Source organism: Pristis pectinata, chromosome 37, assembly GCF_009764475.1.
Source record: "Pristis pectinata isolate sPriPec2 chromosome 37, sPriPec2.1.pri, whole genome shotgun sequence".
In the NCBI taxonomy this organism is placed as follows: domain Eukaryota; kingdom Metazoa; phylum Chordata; class Chondrichthyes; order Rhinopristiformes; family Pristidae; genus Pristis; species Pristis pectinata.
In genome coordinates this window covers 7,463,954-7,484,158 of record NC_067440.1, presented here as the reverse complement: position 1 = coordinate 7,484,158, position 20,205 = coordinate 7,463,954, and the positions used below count along the sequence as shown (strand labels likewise).

General features: G+C 52.6%; 1 protein-coding gene across 4 annotated transcripts in view; it reads right to left on the bottom strand.

Annotated features, from left to right (window-relative positions):
* Positions 1-20,205, bottom strand: part of LOC127586689 (activated CDC42 kinase 1-like) — a 65,175-nt gene that overhangs the window by 19,918 nt on the left and 25,052 nt on the right. For 3 of the 4 annotated variants that reach the window (XM_052044824.1, XM_052044827.1, XM_052044825.1), the window contains exons 2-5: positions 11,629-11,806; positions 8,754-8,824; positions 5,132-5,326; positions 1,172-1,324 (exon numbers count right to left, since the gene is read on the bottom strand). In XM_052044824.1, coding sequence (XP_051900784.1) covers positions 1,172-1,324; positions 5,132-5,326; positions 8,754-8,824; positions 11,629-11,791 — 582 coding nt within the window. In that variant the 5' untranslated portion in view covers positions 11,792-11,806. Of the gene's footprint in view, positions 1-1,171; positions 1,325-5,131; positions 5,327-8,753; positions 8,825-11,628; positions 11,807-18,203; positions 18,288-20,205 lie in introns of those variants that run through there. The other variant, XM_052044826.1, reaches the window with a different exon arrangement.

Genomic DNA, 20,205 nt, shown 5'->3' with positions numbered 1-20,205 from the left:
CTTTGACAGATCCAAACCGCTGACACACTGGCCATTCACACACGCTGACTCCTGACCGCAGCCACCACAGGCTACACCACACGGCGGTTTTGCCAGGGCATCATCTAGTCAAGCGGTGGGGAACAAGACGCTGTCACAGTGATGAGCGGTACGTGAACTGTAGCTGGACACCGGGAGTCCTGGAGAAGGACCATCGGTGTCATGGAATTCCGTTCCCAACTCCTCGTCCAGCCATGTACCTAATGGGATTTCCAAAGTTCATCTCGTATCTCCTAAATCTGGGGGTCTCATCCTCCCTCACCCTCTCAGGCAGTGTTCCAGACCCCACCACCCTCTGAGGGAGACACTTCCCCTCTCATCCTTCTGCCCACTGAAGTTCACTCGTCTCCCGGGCGTGAGTTTTGCTGAGATAATCTGAGCCCTAATCTAGAATGCAGTCTTCAGCCCAGAATCCAGAACCCGATCTAGAACCTAGCCTCCAGCCCAGAATCTGGACTTTAATCTAGGACCCAGTCTCCAGCCCAGAATCCAGAACCTAATCTAGAACCCAGTTTCCAGACCAGAACCTAGTCCAGAATCCAAGCTCCGCTCAAGAATCCTCACAATAATCCAGAACAGGCTCTGGACCAGAATCCAAACCATAACCTAGAACTTCTTCTCCAGTCCAGAGTCCAAGAACTAATCCAGGACACGTCTCCAGAACCCATTCTAGAATCCAGCCTCCAGTCAGGACTCCTGGTCCTGACCCAGAACCCAGGCTCCAACCCAAGAATGCAAACCTTGAACCCATTATCTAGAACCCTCACTCTAATCTAGAACCCATTATCCAGTCCAAGCTAATACAGTCCAATCTCCATACCCCAAATCTGGAACCTAGCCTCCAGCCTAGAATCCAGGGGCTAATCTAGAACAGCCTCCAGAATATAGAACCCAGTTGTTAAAGTCGAACCGAGGAGCTAATTCAGATTCCAAGCCCCCTCGCGGGCAGCTGGACTGAGTTCTAGAACAGGGTTAGAAGGAGTGAGCCCAACACCGAAGGGGGCCCCAATCTAGTTCAGGATCCAGAACCGGGTAAGAGAGGTCGGGCAAGGCTGTGGGTGGTCCTGCAAGATGGCCACCTCCCCCCTACAGCGAAGGGGGCATGGTGTCGCGCGGTGACCCCGGTACTTACCATTTTCATGGGGTGGCTGAGGATGACGCCATACAGGTGGATGAGGTGTGGGTGGTTGAGGGCGTACATCGCATTGACCTCCTGCAGGAAATCGGCCGTGGCCTCCCCCTCACTCGAGATGTCCGGCCTCAGGCACTTCACGGCCACATTCAACTGAAAGACACGTCGGGGAGGGCACTCGAGGCAAGGATCCAATCAGCAGTAACCCCCGGCACCGTGACCCCAGTGTGTCCCAATGACCCCCCTCACCCTAGGCTCAGTGCCCACTGGCTGGAACGCCAGTGCCGCCAGCCCACCGTGGCCACCGGCTCCTGGAGCCCACAATGGGGCAAGGGCCAGTTGCCCGGAGACGTCTCAGCCGCGGAGGCAGGAGGGCGGTCCCCGTGAAGGGCAGGGCGAACGGACGGGTGGGATCTCATCACAGCCTCGGCTCCACGCCGCCCCCTCCTGCCCGCTGCTGGGAAACACAGGACGGTGGTGGGGAGAGGAAGTCCACTTGGAGGAGGGGATGGAGGGGGGGGTACCTCAGAGGCTCAAGGGTTCGACCTCCCAGCACCCCAGAGTGGAGCTGAGAGAGTGCGACACTGTCAGAGGTGGTGATTGGTTTAGTATTGTCACATGTACCGAGGTATAGTTAAAAACTTCCGTTTTGCATGCCATCCATACAGATCATTTCATCGCATGGGTACATCGAGGTAGTACAAGGGAAAACAATAACAGAATGCAGAATATAAAGTGTTACAGTTACAGAGAAAGTGCAGTGCAGGCAGACAATAAGGTGCAAGGCCATAACGAGGTAGATCGTGAGGTCAAGAGTCCATCTTATCGTACTAGGGGACTGTTCGATAGTTTTATAACAGCGGGATAGAAGCTGTCCTTGAGCCTGGTGGTACGTGCTCTCAGGCTTTTGTATCTTCTGTCTGATGGGGGGGGAGGGGGGAGAAGAGAGAATGTTCAGGGTGGGAGGGGTCTTTGATTCTGTTGGCTGCTTTACCAAGGCAAAGCAATAACAGAATAAAGTGTTACAGTTACAGAGAGAGTGCAGTGCAGGCAGACAATAAGGCCCAAGGGCCACGACCAGGTAGATTGTGAGGTCAAGAGTTAACCTTTATTGGACAAGAGGTCCATTCAATAGTCTTATAACAGCAGGACAGAAGCTGTCCTTGAGCCTGTGGTACGTGCTCTCAGGAATGTCCGGGGTGGGAGGGGTCCTTGATTAGAAACAGCTTCTTCCCCTCCACCATCAGATTTCTGAACAGTCCACGAACCCATGAACACTACCTCTTTTGCACTATTTATTTATTTTTAGGTCTTGCACTGTACTGTTGCCGCAAAACAACAAATTTCACAACATACGTCAGTGATAATAAACCTGATTCTGATTATGTCGGCTGCTTTCCCGAGGCAGCGGGAAGTGTAGACAGAGTCCACAGTGGGGAGGCCGGTTTGCGTGATGGACTGTGGGCTGTGTCCACAACCCTTGGGCAGAGCAGTTGCCGTCCCAAGCCGTGATGCATCCGGATAGGATGCTTTCTGTGGTGCATCTGTCAAAATTGGTGAGGGTCAACAGGGGGACATGCCGAACTTCCTTACCCTCCTGAGGTAGTAGAGGCACTGGTGAACTTTCTTGGCCGTGGGCATCTACATGGTTGGACCAGGACAGGCTATGGGTGGTAATTACCTCCCTTGGGTACGAAGTGTGGCTGTGGGATCTGTTACATCCACCCAAGATAGGCCACGGTTTAACATCGCCGTGGATCGGGACGGCACAGAAACAGGCCCTTCAGCCCACCACGTTCATGCCGACCTTTTTGCCCGTCTACACTGATCCCATTTGCCCGCATTAAGACAGTACCCTTCTATACCTTGCCTATTCAAGTGTTTGTCTAAATGTCTCTTAAACGCAGTGACTGTATCTGATTCCACTGGCTCCCCTGGCAGCGCATTCCAGGTATCAACCACTCTCTCTGTACAAAACTTACCCCTCACCTTAAACCCATGCCCTGTGGTACCCTGGCCATGGGAAAAGGATTCTTGCTATCTACGTATGCCTCTCATGATCTTATACACCTCTGTTAGGTCACCCCTCAGCCTCCTTCGCTCCAGGGAAAACAGTCCCGGCATGTCCGATCCCTCCCCATAACTAAAGTTCTCCAATTCATACAAGTTCCGGGAGGATCTCCTTTGCACTCTCGCCAGCTCAATCGCACCCTTTCCTCATCAATTTTCATCGAAGCACCATAGAAAGCGTCCTATCCAGATATATCACACTTGGTGGGCAACTGCTCTGCCCGTGACCACAAGAACCTGCAGAGAGCTGTGGACACAGCTCAGCACATCACGGAAACCAGCCTCCCCTTCATGGACTCTGTCTACACTTCCCCCTGTCTCGGTAAAGCAGCCAGCATAATAACGGCCCATCCCAGCCCGGACATTTTCTCTTCTTCACCCCCCCACCCCCCACATCGGGCAGAAGATACAAAAGCCTGAAAGCACGTACCACCAGGCTCAAGGACAGCTTCTACCCTGTTGTCATAAGACTATTGAACGGTTCCCTAGTACGATAAGATGGACTCTTGACCTCACAATCTACCTCGTTATAACCTTGCACCTTATTGTCTGCCTGCTCTGCACTTTCTCTGTAACTGTAACACTTTATTCTGCATTCTGTTATTGCTTTACTACCTCGATGCATTGTGTAATGAATTGACCTGTACGATTGGTTTGCAAGACAAGTTTTTCACTGTACCTCGGTACAAGTGACAATAATAAACCAATACCAATACCAATACCAATATAATGTGGTGACCAGAACTGCCCACAATACTCACAGTGTTTTGCAAAGTTACAACATAATGTCCCAACCCCGACCTATGAAAGCAAGCATGACGTCCCAACCCCGACCTATGAAAGCAAGCATGACGTCCCAACCCCGACCTATGAAAGCAAGCATGACGTCCCAACCCCGACCTATGAAAGCAAGCATGACGTCCCAACCCCGACCTATGAAAGCAAGCATGACGTCCCAACCCCGACCTATGAAAGCAAGCATGACGTCCCAACCCCGACCTATGAAAGCAAGCATGACGTCCCAACCCCGACCTATGAAAGCAAGCATGACGTCCCAACCCCGACCTATGAAAGCAAGCATGACGTCCCAACCCTGACCTATGAAAGCAAGCATGACGTCCCAACCCCGACCTATGAAAGCAAGCATGACGTCCCAACCCCGACCTATGAAAGCAAGCATGACGTCCCAACCCCGACCTATGAAAGCAAGCATGACGTCCCAACCCCGACCTATGAAAGCAAGCATGACGTCCCAACCCCCGACCTATGAAAGCAAGCATGACGTCCCAACCCCGACCTATGAAAGCAAGCATGACGTCCCAACCCCGACCTATGAAAGCAAGCATGACGTCCCAACCCCGACCTATGAAAGCAAGCATGACGTCCCAACCCTGACCTATGAAAGCAAGCATGACATATTCTTCACCGCCCTGTTAGGACAGGTACAGGAACTTGACACATTGGAGAGGTACATGGGTAGGAAAGGTTTAGAAGGTTATGGGGCAAACGTGGGCAAATGGGACTAGCTTGGGTCAGCTTGGACCAGTTAGACCATAAGATATAGGAGCAGAATCAGGCCATTCAATCATGACTGATTTATTATTGCCTCTCAACCCCATTCTCCTCGTAACCTTTGACGCCCTTGCCAATCAATTGGGCCGAAGGGCCTGTTCCCGTGCTGTACAAATGCATTGAACTGTGTCGCACTGGCTCCCCTGACAGTGTGGCACTCCCACAGCGTTGTCCCGTGTTCAAATCCCTCCGTCCGCCTTCGATCTTGGACGGAGAAAGGGCGAGTCACGGGAAGGAACTTGGATGCGTAGGGGAGGGGTTTGCACGTGAGACGGAGGGGCTGCACGCCGGGGGGAGGGGGAGGAGGTGGGCACTCACCACACGTCCGTTGGGCAGCCTCCACTCCCCCCGTCTCACCACGCCGAAGGAGCCGTTGCCCAGCCGCTCGTGCAGGACTAGGTCCCTGTCGTTGATCAGGCACTTGAGCGCAAAGTCCGACTCCGGGGCAGAGGGGTTTTGGCTGCCGGCGTACGATGGCTGCTCGTAGTAATCGCCCGCCTTCACGCTGAACATCTGCCGAGACAAAATGGCGGCTGCTTCAACATCTGGCCCAAGCTTGACAGATGTAGGAGCCAAATCATCATTTATCCATCAAAGTTTGAGAACAAAGATGGAAGTTAGTTATGGGATGTGGTTGGTTACGATAAGACCAGCACGTATTGCCCATCCCTAATTGCCCCTTGAAGAGGTGGGGGTGAGCTACCTGATAGAGGTCCAGCAGAATTCCTTTCTCCTTCTCTTTCCCTTTGATTAGGTGTTAACTGGTCTCGCCCTTTCACAGCTACTTCCTCTGTCCCACCCACCTCTTCCTCCGACTTCTCTCCTCCTCCACACTAACACGTTTCCTCCCTTTCCCAGCTCTGGCAAAGGCTCCTGGACCCGGAACATCGGCCGTTTTTCTCTCTCTCCGCAGACGCTGCCTGACCTGCTGAGCGTTTCCAGCATCCTCTGATTTTATCTCAGATTTCCAGCATCTGCAGTCTTTAGAATTTTTGTTCTGATCGCGGGCGGGTGGGGAGAAGAGGTTATGGAGAAAATTAGCAGGGAAACGGGATCGATCCATGAGCTAGGGTGGACTGGATGGCAGAATAGACTCCTTCTACGTCATAAGGTAATATAGGAATATGGGATTGTGAGGTGAGAGAGTTGGTGGGTTTTGACAGGAGGGGGTTCTGTCCTTGAGCTGAGACATTCCATTGGGAACTCTGCTGATGAATCCAGTGGTATCCATCCCATGTAATTTGGAAGAGGGAGAACGCACGAGGGGGCTTGCATTTGGCGATGTAAATGGATAGGTTTCACTCACGTATTCCCATAATAGAAGAGAAAATGGCTCATCCCACCTCTTACTGCCCGGGAGTCAGGGTGTTGAGCACAGGTCCCACCATAGATTTGGGATTCTGTTATCCAATAGGCTGAAGGAGTCAGGGTTGGAACAATGTTCAAAGGCCCAATGTCAGCCCTTATAGCAAGGGTAATGGGGTTTGGCTCCAACAGTCACAGAGGCACAGAGAGGTACAGCACGGAAACAGGCCCTTCGGCCCACTGAGTCCGTGCCAACCATCAACCACTCATTGACACCGATTCTCCACTAATCCAGTTTCTTTTTATTCTCCCCAAAATTCCCATCAAATGCCCCCAGATTCTCCCTCACACCCACACACTAGGGGGCAATTAACCCACCAACCCCGCACATCGTTGGGATGTGGGAGGGAACTGGAGCACCCAGGGGAAACCCATGAGGTCACAGGGAGAACGTGCAAACTCCACACACACACACACACGCACGCACACACACACACACAGTCAGACACAGACAGACAGACAGACACACACACACAGAAGCGTGTACACACAGACACACACATACACACACACAGACGCGCGCACACACACAGACGCGCACACATGCACACACACACACAGACGCACACATACAGTCAGACACAGACAGATACACACACACTCATGCACACACACAGACGCACACACACACACACACACACACACACACACACACACACACACACACACACACACACACACACACACAACGCCCAGGCTTCTGGTGCCAACCATTAACCACCCACACACCAATCCCATTTCGTTCCCCCCACATTCCCGTCAACTCCTCCCAGATTCTCCCCCTCACCCACACACGGGGGACAAGTTACAGCGGCCGATTAGCCCACCGAGAGTTGGAGAAGGAACTTCGGAAAGGGAGCAAAGCGGATGCCACATTAAACTTTCACAAAGCACTGGATTATTGTGTCCCGTTCCAGTCACCAGATGTTGGGAGAGAGGTCAAGTTCCCGGAGGGGGTGAGGGAGAGACTGTCCGGAGCAGTCCCAGGGAGGAGGAAATTCAGCTGCAAGGTTAGACTGGAACTACAAGCAAACTGCCAGGGGAACTCAGCAGGTCAGACAGCATCCATGGAGGGAAACAGACAGTCGACGTTTTGGGTCGAGACCCTTCACCTGGACCAAATTCCAGCATCCACAGTCTTTTGTCTCTCTCCCCCCACCTTCCCACCCCCCCACGGATGCTGCCCAACCCGCTGAGTCCCTCAAGCAGATTGTGTGTTGCTCCAGATTTCAGCGTCTGCAGTCTCTGGTGTCCCCGTTAGACTAGAGTCGTCTGACATGGAGGAAAGGGAGGATTTGGTCACAAGGGGGATGGAGGAATGGAACGCGTTCCTGTTGGGAGGTGGTTCTGGAACCAGGTCGGAGGGGGAATTGAAAATTTTGAGCAAAAGGTACAACCTGAGGTAAAATAACTCCAGGAAGGAGCTGGGAGTCACTGCCTGCTGGGCAGGTTGTGGGGATTGGGTGGAAGAGTACTTGGGAGGGCTGTGGGGAAAGAGCAGGGGGATGGGACTGAGGGGCTTGCTCTACTGGGATCTGGCACAGACTTGACGGGATGAATGGCCTCCTTCTGTCCTACGACAGGGTTAAAAGGAAGATCCCAAATTCAGATAGCCCATTTCAACGGATGGCGGGATGTCCCCAAGAGGCCTGGCAGCCAATGAAACACAGTCGCTGTTGGAGCGTCGGGCCGCCCCCCCTGTGCACAGCAAGATCCCAGAAACGGTGAGGGGTAAACGCACCTTGGCCGGCAAGGGGTCAATGTCGGCGGAGGAGAGCTGACCACGATGGTGGGCGTGCGACCTTGCACAGTCCCCCCAACACCCTCCCCGAGGGGTCTGAGGCCGCAGTTGAGGGACGGCTCTGCCAACGGTGCCCCCCCCCCCTCCCTCGGCATCGGCTCCGGGGTTGCTGGCCCGGATTACGGGCTCCAATCGTTGGAGCGGGCCCCCAGATCACGTGACCGAGTGTGGGCCAACCACGCAGCCAGGATCGGTTTGGTGGACGTGCGGCCGAGGGGTGGGGGACGGGCAGGGATTTGTGGGCAGAGGGGGAGCGGTAGTGTAGCGGTTAGCGTCACGCTATTACAGCGCCAGCGACCCAGGTTCAATTCCCGCCGCTGCCTGTAAGGAGTTTGTACGTTCTCCCCGTGTCTGCGTGGGTTTCCTCCGGGTGCTCCGGTTTCCTCCCACATTCCAAAGACGTACAGGTTAGGAAGTTGTGGGCGTGCTATGTTGGCGCCGGACACTTGCGGGCTGCCCCCAGAACACTCTACGCAAACCAACGCATTTCACTGTGTGTTTCGATGTACGTGTGACTAATAGATAGATGGAGTGTGGGGAGAGATTCACTCCGATCTCTGGAGGAGGTGGAATAATAGGGAATTTTGGCCTAACTTTGACCTGGAGCCAATAAATTGCCCCATACACTGCTCGGCCGTCTACCACTTGTCGCGGGGTCCTGCTGTGCGCCGCACACTCTCTCCCGCCATAGTAACCGCGCTACAAGAAACGTAACGTCCGGCAGGGGTGGCCCAGATACCTGACGTGCTGAGATGAGAAACAATGAGAGTCTACCTTAGACATCCAGGACTTGGGACGTCCCATCACGCGCCTTCGCTTCACTGCCTCGAGGAGACGTCTGTGCCCTGTGGGGAAGACGGCAGAATCCCAATCAGGTTTATTACCACTGACTTACACTGAGGTGAAATTTGTTGTCTTGCGGCAGCAGCACAGTGCAAAGACGTAAGATGACCATAAATTACAAAAGAAGTCACACAAAAAAGGGGATTAATGAGGTGTTGTCGACACGAGAGATTCCACAGATGCCGGAAATCTGGAGCGACACACACAAAATGCCGGAGGAACTCAGCGGGTCAGGCAGCATCTATGGAGGGAAATAAAAAGTCGACGTTTCAGGCCGAGACCCTTCATCAGGACCGGAAAGGGAAGAGGGCAGAAGCCAGAATAAGAAGGTTAGGGGAGGGGGAGGAACGCAGGGTGGCAGGTGACAGGTGAGTCCAGGTGAGGGGGGGGAAGGTAGGTGAGGGGGGGGAAGGTAGGTGGGTGGGGGAGTGGGGTGATGCAAGATGCTGGGGGGTGAGAGGCGGAAGAGGCAAAGGGCTGACGAAGAAGGAATCCGGTAGGAGTGGACCAATGAAATAAAGGATGGTGGGGAACCAGAGGGGGGAAAGGTGTGGGCGATGGGCAGGTGGTGAGGCCGGGGGAGGGGAAACAGAAGGGGTGGAGGGGCCTCAGGAATGAGGGAAAACAGAGGGGGGTAGTGTTCATGAGTTCATGGACCGTTCAGAAATCTGATGGCGGAGGGGAAGAAGCTCCTGAATCGTTGTGTGTGGGTCTTCAGGCTCCTGTACCTCCTCCCCGATGGTAGTAATGAGAAGAGGGCATGTCCCGGGTGGTGAGGGTCCTTAGTGACGGATGCCGCCTCCTTGAGGCACCGCCTCTTGAAGATGTCCTCGATGGTGGGGAGGGTTGTGCCCGTGATGGAGCTGGCTGAGCCTACAACCCTCTGCAGCCTCTTGCGATCCTGTGCATTGGAGCCTCTGTACCAGGCGGTGATGCAACCAGTCAGAATGCTCTCCACCGTACAGAAATGTGCAAAAGAATCCGTGGGTGTAGGCTGACCAACTCAGGAAGCAAGTCAACAACTTAGTCCTCTAACCTGGGTATCGTACTGACAGGGAGCTGAGGGAGTCAGAGGGAAGAGGAACTTCCGTGCTCAACTTCCAGGGTGAATCATGGAATCGTACAGCATAGAAACGGGGCCTTCAGCCCATCCTGTCCATCCCGACCATGATGCCTGTCTATACTAATGCCACTCGCTGAGAGTAGTGGACTCAGCCCAACACATCACAGGCACATCCCTCCCCACCATCGGGAGTATCTACAGGAGGCCCTGCCTCAAGAAGGAAATGTCCATCATCAAAGACCCCCACCATCCGGGCCATGCTATCTTCTCACAGCTACCGTCAGGCAGGAGGTACAGAAGCCTGATGTCCCACACCACCAGGTTCAAGAACAGCTATTTTCCTTCAAGCGTTCGGTTCTTAAACCAACCAGCACAAACCTAATCACTGCCTCAGTATAGCAACACTGGGACCACTTTGCACTACAGTGGACTTTTTTTTTCTAATTTTGTTCTTTCTTGTATAATTTTGTATAATTTATATTGAATTTATAGTTTTCTTGTGAACGTTGTGTCTCTGATGCTCTGTGCCTGTGATGCTGCTGTTGGAAGTAAGTTTTTCATTGCACCTGCGCACACATGAACTTGCGCATAGGACATTAATCTTGAATTTGACTTGCCCATATGAGGGCTGTATCCCTCTATTCCTTTCCTATCTGAAAACCTGTCCAAGTCCCTTTTAAACATAATTGCGTCCGCCTCTTCAAGCTGTCACCTCCTCTGGAAGCTCATTCTCTGTTAGTGTGAAAGATCCCCTTTAAATTTCTCCCCTCTCACTTTAAACCTGTGCCCTCTAGTTCTAGATTCTTCTGCCCTGGGAGAAAGATTCTGACTACCCACTCTATGTATGCCCCTCATAATTTTAGAAACCTCTTTAAGGTCACCCCTTAGCCTCCTTCATTCCAGTGAGAATGAATCTGCTTACCCAATCTTTGTAACTACAGCCCTCCGTTCCAGGCGACTCTCTGAAGAATCCCTTCTGTAGTCTCTCTATTTCTACCACAAGAATGTTCTTAATGCAAATCCTATTTGGGGGAAAGAAATCTCTGCACACATTTTGTGAGCAAGAGAAACGTCAGCCCCTGTCCTACTGGGGATGAGAAATCTTAGTACACATCCTATGGGGAAGAGTAATTTTAGCACACATTGTATTGGGGAAGAGTAATCTTAGCGCACATCGTATTGGGGGAGAGTAATCTTAACGCACATCGAATTGGGGAAGAGTAATCTTAGCACACATCATATTGGGGGAGAGTAATCTTAGCGCACATCGTATTGGGGAAGAGTAATCTCAATGCATAATTTATTGGGGAAGAGTAATCTTAGCACACATCATATTGGGGAAGAGTAATCTCAGCGCATATTTTATTGGGGAAGAGTAATCTCAACATATATCCCATGAAAAAGAGTAATGGTGAAGAGAGAAAAAAAGGGTGAAAGAGAGAGAGAAAGAATTATGTGGATAGTGAAAGAATGAGAGAGTAAGAGACAGAAAGAATGAGAGAGAGAGAGAGAGAGAGAGAGAGCGCGAAAGGGAGCAGGAGAAAGAATGAGAGCGAAGATTAGAAAGAGAGTGAAAGAATGAGAGAGAGGGAGTGTGAAAGAATGGGAGGAGAGAGGGAGCATGATATAGAGGACGGGCAGGGGGAGATGGAGAGACATGGGGAGCAGGGTAGAGACCCATTGGGGAGAGGGAGATGGACGGGGTGAGGTAGACCGTGCCCTCCGCCATTGTGGAGCGCATACCTGGCCGGCCCATCCCGATTCGCTCCAGGTCGACGGTCTTGACGAAGTCAAAGTGCGAGAGGCGGGTGACGTTGAGGTCGTCGCGGATCCTCAGGTAGAACTGCTCGAGTTGCACTTCCTTCAGCAGCTGCAGGAGCCACTCGGTGCCCTCATCCGGAGACATCGCGACCAGCCCTGCCTGTGGGGGAGACAACGAGCTTGAACACAGCCCCAACAGACAAGGTAAGGTCCCCCGTCACAAGTCTCCCCGCAGCACAGAACACAGAACAGTACAGCAGAGGAACAGGCCCTTCGGCCCACCATGTCTGTGCCGAAAATAATGCCAAATTAAACTAAATCTCTTCTGCCTGCACATGGTCCACATCCCTCCAGTGCCTGCATATTCATGTGTCTGTCTAACATTGTATCTGCCTCCCCACCCCCACCTTAAATTCACGTCCTCTAGTATTTGACATTTCGACCCTGGGAAGAAGATTCCGGTGAAGGGTCTCGACTTGAATTGTCGACCATCCATCTCCCTCCACAGATGCTGCCCGACCCGCTGAGCTCCTCCAGCACTTTGCTTTTTGCTACGTCTAGTAAACCTTCTCCAAACTGTTTCCAACACATTGACATACTTTCTTACATACCATGACTGTGCACAGTACTCCAGATGTAGTCTCAACAATGTCCTATATTGGTATTGGTTTATTATTGTCACTTGGACCAAGGTACAGTGAAAAACTTGTCTGGCATACCGATCGTACAGGTCAATTCATTACACAGTGCAGTTACATTGAGTTAGTACAGAGTGCATTGAGGTAGTACAGGTAAAAACAATAACAGTACAGAGTAAAGTGTCACAGCTACAGAGAAAGTGCAGTGCAATAAGGTGCAAGGTCACAACAAGGTAGATCGTGAGGTCAGAGTCCATTTCACCGTATAAGGGAACCATTCAATTATCACAGTGGGGTAGAAGCTGTTCTTGTCTGGTGGTACGTGCCCTCAGACTCCTGTATCTTCTACCTGATGGAAGAGGGGAGAAGAGAGAATGACCCGGGTGGGTGGGGTCTTTGATTATGCTGGCTGCTTCACCAAGGCAGCGAGAGGTAATGACAGAGTCCACGGAGGGGAGGCTGGTGTCTGTGATGCGCTGGGTTGTGTCCACAGCTCTCTGCAGTTTCTTGCGGTCCTGGGCAGAGCAGTTGCCGTACCAAGCCGCGATACTGCAGCGTAACCTCCCTACTGTGTAAAAAAACACCACACGTCTCCCTTAAACTTCTCCCCCTCTCAGCTTAAATGCACTTCCACTGGCATTTGACATTTCTACCCTGGGAAAAAGATTCTGACCGTCCACCCAGTAAGGCCGTTCAGGCCACAATTCCTCTGCCAGCCCACCGACAAAACTCCCTGTCCTATCCTGAGGAACCTGTCATCTTTCCCCTTCTGAGTCAGGTAGCAAATCCTCGGCAAGATCTTCTCATGATAGGCGGGTCCTGGAGACATGGGGCTGAGTAGATTTAACAGCCGGTTTCCTCAGGGACTGAGTTCCGGCAGGAGTCAGCAGGAAGAGGGATGGTTGGGGAGTGGAAAGGTTTGAGGTGATCAAAATCAAGGGCGTGCAATGGATGAAATCTGTTTTCCCATTTCTCTAACTCCTCCACACAAACTCTATGGGGAAAGGTTTCCTCAGATCTACCCTAATAATTATGTGCACTAATAATTCATAATTAAATAACTGGAATTTTTAAAGTAATCTGGTCAATAACAATGACCATGGATGCCTTACAAGCACTAGAAGGCTAGGGACCGAGCGAGTCATGGCCATGGAGTTGTACAACATGGAAACAGGCCATCCGGTCCACCCTGACCATGGGCACTCATCCATATTAATCCCATCTTCCAGGGCTTGGCCCGGAGCCTTCTCTCCCTGGGCGATTCAAGTGCCCATCCAGACACTTCTTAAACACTGTCAGTGACTCTGTTTCCACCCCTCTCTCTCCGGCAATGTGTTTCAAGTACTCACCACGCTCCGGGTGAGAAAGGCCCCCCCTCAGATCCCTTCCCTCTCTCTCCCTTCCCTTCAATCTATCTACCTCTAATATGGGGAGAAGTTTCCTGCCGTCTACCCTATCTGTACCCCTCAGAATGTTATATACCTCAGTCGTGTCTTCTGTTAACCCCCTCCACTCCAGGGTGGACAAACACAGCCTCTCCGGCCTCTCCTTGTAACTGAGACCCACCATCCCAGGTGGTAATTGGTAACTGGTTTATTAGTGTCATGTATACAGTGAACAGCTTTCATTTGCGTGCCATCCAGACAGATCATTCCGTACATAACTACATCAAGGTGGTAAGCAATTTGAGTGACCACTGTGAGCAATTTTGGGCCCCATATCTAAGGAAGGATGTGCTGGCCCTGGAGAGGGTCCTGAGGAGGTTCACAAGGATAATCCCGGGAATGAAAAGGTTAATGTATGAGGAGCATACGTCTCTGGGCTTGTACACGATGGATTTCAGAAGGATGAGGAGGGGAAGATCGCATTGAAACCTCCCGGATACTGAAAGGCTTGGACAGAGTGGACGTGGGGAGGACGTTTCCATCAGTGGGAGAGTCCAGGATCCGAGGGCAAAGCCTCAGAATAAAGGGACGTCCCTTTAGAACTGAGATGAGGAGGAATTTCTTCAGCCAGAGGGCGGTGAATCTGTGGGATTCGTTGCCGTACAGGGTGGTGGAGGCCAGGTCACCAGGTGTATTTAAGGCAGAGACTGATAGATTCTCGATTGGTAAGGGGGAGGGGTTAAGGGTTAAGGGGAGAAGGTGGGATAATGGGGCTGAGAAAACAAATCAGCCATGACTGAATGGCGGAGCAGACTCAATGGGCCGAATGGCCTACTTCTACTCCCATATCTTATGGTCTTATAGTGCAAGAGGGAAAAGAAAAGAATGCAGAGAAAGTGCAGTGCAGGTGGACACATGAAGTGCAAGGGCCATGACGAGGTGACTGAGAGATCAAGAGTTTATCATTAGTGTATAAGATTCTCTTCTGCACCCTCGCAGTACTGTCACGCCCTTCCTGTCGCAGTGCTAGTCAATAGGATTAGTATAGATGGTCGGTATAGACGTGAAGGGCTGAAGGGTCTGTTTCCATGCTGGTGTGAGTCTACGAATCATTATGAAGACCCACTAAGGAAATTTACTGGCATGTAGGTGACTCCAGGACCCGACAGCTCCCCTCTCACTCCAATGGGACATGAGGGATCGGTGAGAAATGATAGCGGATAAATCAAGGAAAGGCACAGACTGATGCTGGCCGGGAAGATCCCGGTCGAGTTCCCAACATGGTGTGAGATGACCGGGAAACGGCTCCCGTTGCATTTCACTCCACGCTCAGTACGGTTCAACCAGTCAGCGCTGAGCTAACGGGAGGGCGAGCTGATTTCTCTTCCGGCCGGTCGAGGCGAGGGAACTCGGGTCCGCGGGAGGCCGTCGCAAACACAGAATGTCTCGAGATTCCTCCTCCGTCGGGACTGCTAAACGTGGGACTCACAGCGGCAGCTGTCTCCATTTAACCTCTACTGCAAGGGGGTTGGCGCTTCCAAATAGGGAAGCACTGTTACATTTACAGGACTACTGTGGGACACTGTGCACTGTTGTGGCACTCTTTTTCAAGAAAGATTTACTAGAATGTTGCCGGGTCTTCAGGAGTTGGGTTACAGGGAAAGATTGAACAGGTTAGGACTTTATTCCTTGGAGTGTAGAAGAATGAGGGGAGATTTGATAGAGGTTTACAAAATTATGAGGGGTATAGACAGAGTAAATGCGAGTAGGCTCTTTCCACCTAGATTAGGAGAGATAAGTACGAGAGGACATGGCTTTAGGGTGAAAGGGGAAAGGTTTAGGGGGAACATTAGGGGGAACTTCTTCAGAGAGTGGTGGGAGTGTGGAACAGGCTGCTATCTGACGTGGTAAATGTGGGCTTACTCTTAAGAGTAAATTGGATAGATACATGGACGGGAGAGGTCTGGAGGGTTATGGACTGTGTGCAAGTCAATGGGGCTAGCAGAATAAAGTTTCGGTACAGACTAGAACGGCCGAATGGCTAAACAAATTGAGTTTAGCAGAATGAGGGGCAATTTTATTGAAACATCTCAGGTCCCGAGGGGACCTGACAGGGTCGGTGTGGAGATGTTTCCACCGGTGGGAGAGTCTCGGACGAGAGGACAGAATTACAGGATTAGGGGGTCGGTCAGTTAACACTGAGGTGTGTCGGGACTTCTCCTCACAGAGGTGGGGAGTCTCTGGAGTTCTCCGCCCCGGAGGGAAGAATCTCTGGAGGCATTTAACGGGAAGGTGGATGACTTTTTGAAGGATCGGGGACCTGAAGGTGATGGAGAACTGGCACAAGAGGAGATGAGGGCTGGGGGCAGATCAGCCACGATCACATCGAATGGTGGGATAGGCTTGATGGGCCAAATGGTCCACTCCTGCTCCTATTTCCTTGTGTTTCGACTGCAGTGGAAGGAATTCCAGAGGCACAGCCGCTCTGAGATTGTGTGGCTCCAGAGTCAAAATTCCTGGCCTCTCCCTCTCCATGTGCCCAGCCCAGCCCCCCACTCATTACCTCAACAACCTCTTATCAGGTCGGCTATGATTCATTCCCGAAGGAAGTAAACCTGACCGCCCTTCCCTTCCTGCGCATTGGTGTCAGCTCGGGATCGGCGGGGAGCACGGGGCGCAATCGTCACTGGGAATTCTGTACTCGGGGAAAGGACAGGGTTCCTGCGGCACGCCACTGTTGTAGGTTGGAGGCCCTTCACGATGACAGAGAGAGAGAGAAGGAGAGACAGGGAGGGGGGGAGAGAGGGGGGGAGAGGGAGGGGGAGGGGGAGAGGGGAGAGGGGAGAGGGGAGGGGGAGAGAGGGGGAGAGAGGGGGAGAGAGGGGGAGAGAGGGGGAGAGAGGGGGAGAGAGGAGGGGGAGAGGGAGGGGGAGAGGGAGGGAGGGGAGAGGGGAGGGGGAGAGCAGGGGAGAGCAGGGGAGGGGGGGAGAGGGGGGGAGAGGGGAGAGGGGGGGAGAGGGGGGAGAGGGGGGGAGAGGGGGGAGAGGGGGAAGGGAGAGATGGGGAGGGGGTGGGTGGAGCAGTGGGGGAGAGAGAGGAAAGAATGAGGAGAGGGGAGGGAGGGGGGAGGGTAGAGTGAGAAGGGGAGAGGGGGAGGGAGACGGGGAGGGAGAGAGGGAGGGAGAGAGGGAGGGAGAGAGGGAGGGAGAGAGGGAGGGAGAGAGGGAGGGAGAGAGATAGGGGAGAGAGGGGGAGGGGGAGTAGCAGAGGGAGAGGAGATGAGACACACACACACACACACATACAAGGTGAAAGAGAGAGACAGAAGGATAGAGAGGTGGACAGACAACACATGACGGACAGATGCAAACAGGCAGAGAGACAATGACAGAGAGAGAGATGGAAAGAGAATGTGAGAGAGAGAGAGAGAGAGAGATGCTGGAGACAGGGAGAGTGCGAGAGAGAGAACGGGGAGAAACAAAGAGAGGGAGATATTCAAAGAAGAGGGAGCAAAACACAAAACAAGTGAGGAAGCGAAAGATTGTGAGAAGAAAGGGACAGATGAGGGAGAGAGATAAAGATGGGAAGAAAAGTGAGAGTGAGGAGCAGTTACGGACGGGATCCGGTGTAACTGGATGCACCAGGTGCTGGTTGACAGCCTCGGGCTCTGTTTGTGTCACATGAGTGGGAGAGGCAACACGTACCCTGCTCAAACAAGCACTCTCAGAAACCAGGAATATACTAAAGCTTTGAGTCACACTGAGACAGTGTTTACCCCGACTCCGTATCGTTCCACTCAGGTTTCAGGTTGACTGGTTGTCCAAAGAAAGGGAAACCCTGCCACAGCACTCCCAGGGCCAGGACAGCACCTAGCTCGACACGGAGTAAAGCCCCACCACAACACTGTCCCGTTGCACACACCTGGGGTCAGACACAGAGTGAAGCTCCCTCTACACTGTCCCGTCACACACTCCCGGGGTCCGACACAGAGTGAAGCTCCCTCTACACTGTCCCGTCACACACTCCCGGGGTCAGACACAGAGTGAAGCTCCCTCTACACTGTCCCGTCACACACTCCCGGGGTCAGACACAGAGTGAAGCTCCCTCTACACTGTCCCGTCACACACTCCCGGGGTCAGACACAGAGTGAAGCTCCCTCTACACTGTCCCGTCACACACTCCCGGGGTCCGACACAGAGTGAAGCTCCCTCTACACTGTCCTGTCACACACTCCCGGGGTCAGACACAGGGTGAAGCTCCCTCTACACTGTCCCGTCACACACTCCCGGGGTCAGACACAGAGTGAAGCTCCCTCTACACTGTCCCATCACACACTCCCGGGGTCCGACACAGAGTGAAGCTCCCTCTACACTGTCCCATCACACACTCCCGGGGTCCGACACAGAGTGAAGCTCCCTCTACACTGTCCCGTCACACACTCCCGGGGTCAGACACAGAACAAAGCTCCCTCTACACCGTCCCATCTATTGTTCCCAACTACACAACTGCTTTCCGTACAGAGATGCTCACTTACAGCTCTGGAGAGTCACAGTGTGTTCACCGAGTCTCCAGAACACACTTGGATGTTGGGAGACATTTCTCCTCTACGGGAGCAGTGCTCACTGCAAGTCCAGACCGGCATCATCTGGGCACAGGTAGGGGAGGGTCTGACTGTAACTGGAGGGCGGGAGCTGTCAGTCAGAACCCCACAAAGATCTGGTGTGGTGTCCCAAAGGAGACAAAACTCTCCCATTTCAGGGAGGTTACCAGGTAGCCCTGAGCTGAGCTCTGACTCTCTGCTCAGGTACTCATGTGGGCCAAGGTCTACACCTGTCCCATGTACGTATCAATAGGCCATTGGTAAAGCTGAGGTCTACACCTGTCCCGAGTACATGTGTGACTAGATCGTGGGTATAGCTGTGATCTACACCTGTCCCGTGTACATGTGTTGTTAGATCAAGAACAAGAGGGCACAGGTTTGAGGTGAGAGGGGAGAGATTTAATAGGAATTTGAGGGGCAACTTTTTCTCCCAGAGGGTGGTCCATATGTGGAACGAGCTGCCAGAGGAAGTGTTTGAGGCAGGTACATTAACAACATTTAAAATTACATGGACAGGCACATGGATAGGAAAGGTTTAGAGGGATATGGGCCAAACACAGTCAAATGGGACTAGCTTAGGTGGGAATCTTGGCCAGCACGGACCAGTTGGGCCAAAGGGCCTGTTTCCGTGCTGTATGACTGTAGAACATGGATAACGATCACCAACCCCATCTCACAAGCAACATCAGGCCCCGTGGACAAGAAGCCGACACAACCGAGCAGGCACTTTAACCAAGGGTGCCGTGGACAAGGGATGTCCCTGACTCCCCTGACGTAGCCAGGGGACTTGGCGTGACGTCATGGGGATTGTCGTATGGAAACACTGGCACAAACACAGAAACTACAGGCAGAATAGGGTGGGGAAAGGCAGCTGAAGAAGGGAACAAATCCAAAAATACAACAGGGAGTAATTCGAGTGACTGGACAGATTTGGAGCATGGAGTCTTTCCAACATAGATGTTAATCCTCATCCACTAACCACAGCTGTTTCTGGGGACACAGACTGGCGCTCCAAAATCCAATAGAACATAGTACAGGACAGCTCAGGAACAGGCCCTTCGGCCCATAATGTCTGTGCTGACTGATGCTAAATTAATCTAATCCTATCTCCCTGCACACGGTCCATATCCCTCATTCCCTGCCTGTCTAATGCCTCTTAAACATTGCTGTTGTATCCTGCTTCCACCACTCCCTGGCACCCGTCCTCTCTCACATACTTGCTAACTCCTTCCTCAATCCTCCCACCACCCAGAGGTGCTAAACTGGGGGGGGCAATTAACCCACCGACCCCGCACGTGGTTGGGACATGGGAGGGAACCGGAGCACCCGGGAGAAACCCACGTGGTCACAGGGAGAACGTGGAAACTCCACACACAGACAGCGCCGGAGGTCGGGATCAAACCGGGGTTGCTGGAGCTGAGGGGCAGCGACTCTACCCGCTGCGCCACCGTGGTGCTGCAGTGACGATGCTAAAGGGGGGAGTCATGTAAAGCAGTTCAAATATCGCCCTGACACCTTCCTTCTCAACACTTTCTACAGCTCAGGGATTCACTCCACTACACTGTCCTCTGTAACATTGTACACCCTTTGTACTCTACACCGCGTACCATTGTACACTGCACTGCTGTACTCTACACTGCATACCGTTGTACACTGCACTGCTGTACTCTACACTGCGTACCGTTGTACACTGTACTGCTGTACTCTACACTGCGTACCGTTGTACACTGCACTGCTGTACTCTACACTGCGTACCGTTGTACACTGCACTGCTGTACTCTACATTGCGTACCGTTGTACACTGCACTGCTGTACTCTACACTGCGTACCGTTGTACACTGTACTGCTGTACTCTACACTGCGTACCGTTGTACACTGCACTGCTGTACTCTACACTGCGTACCGTTGTACACTGCACTGCTGTACTCTACACTGC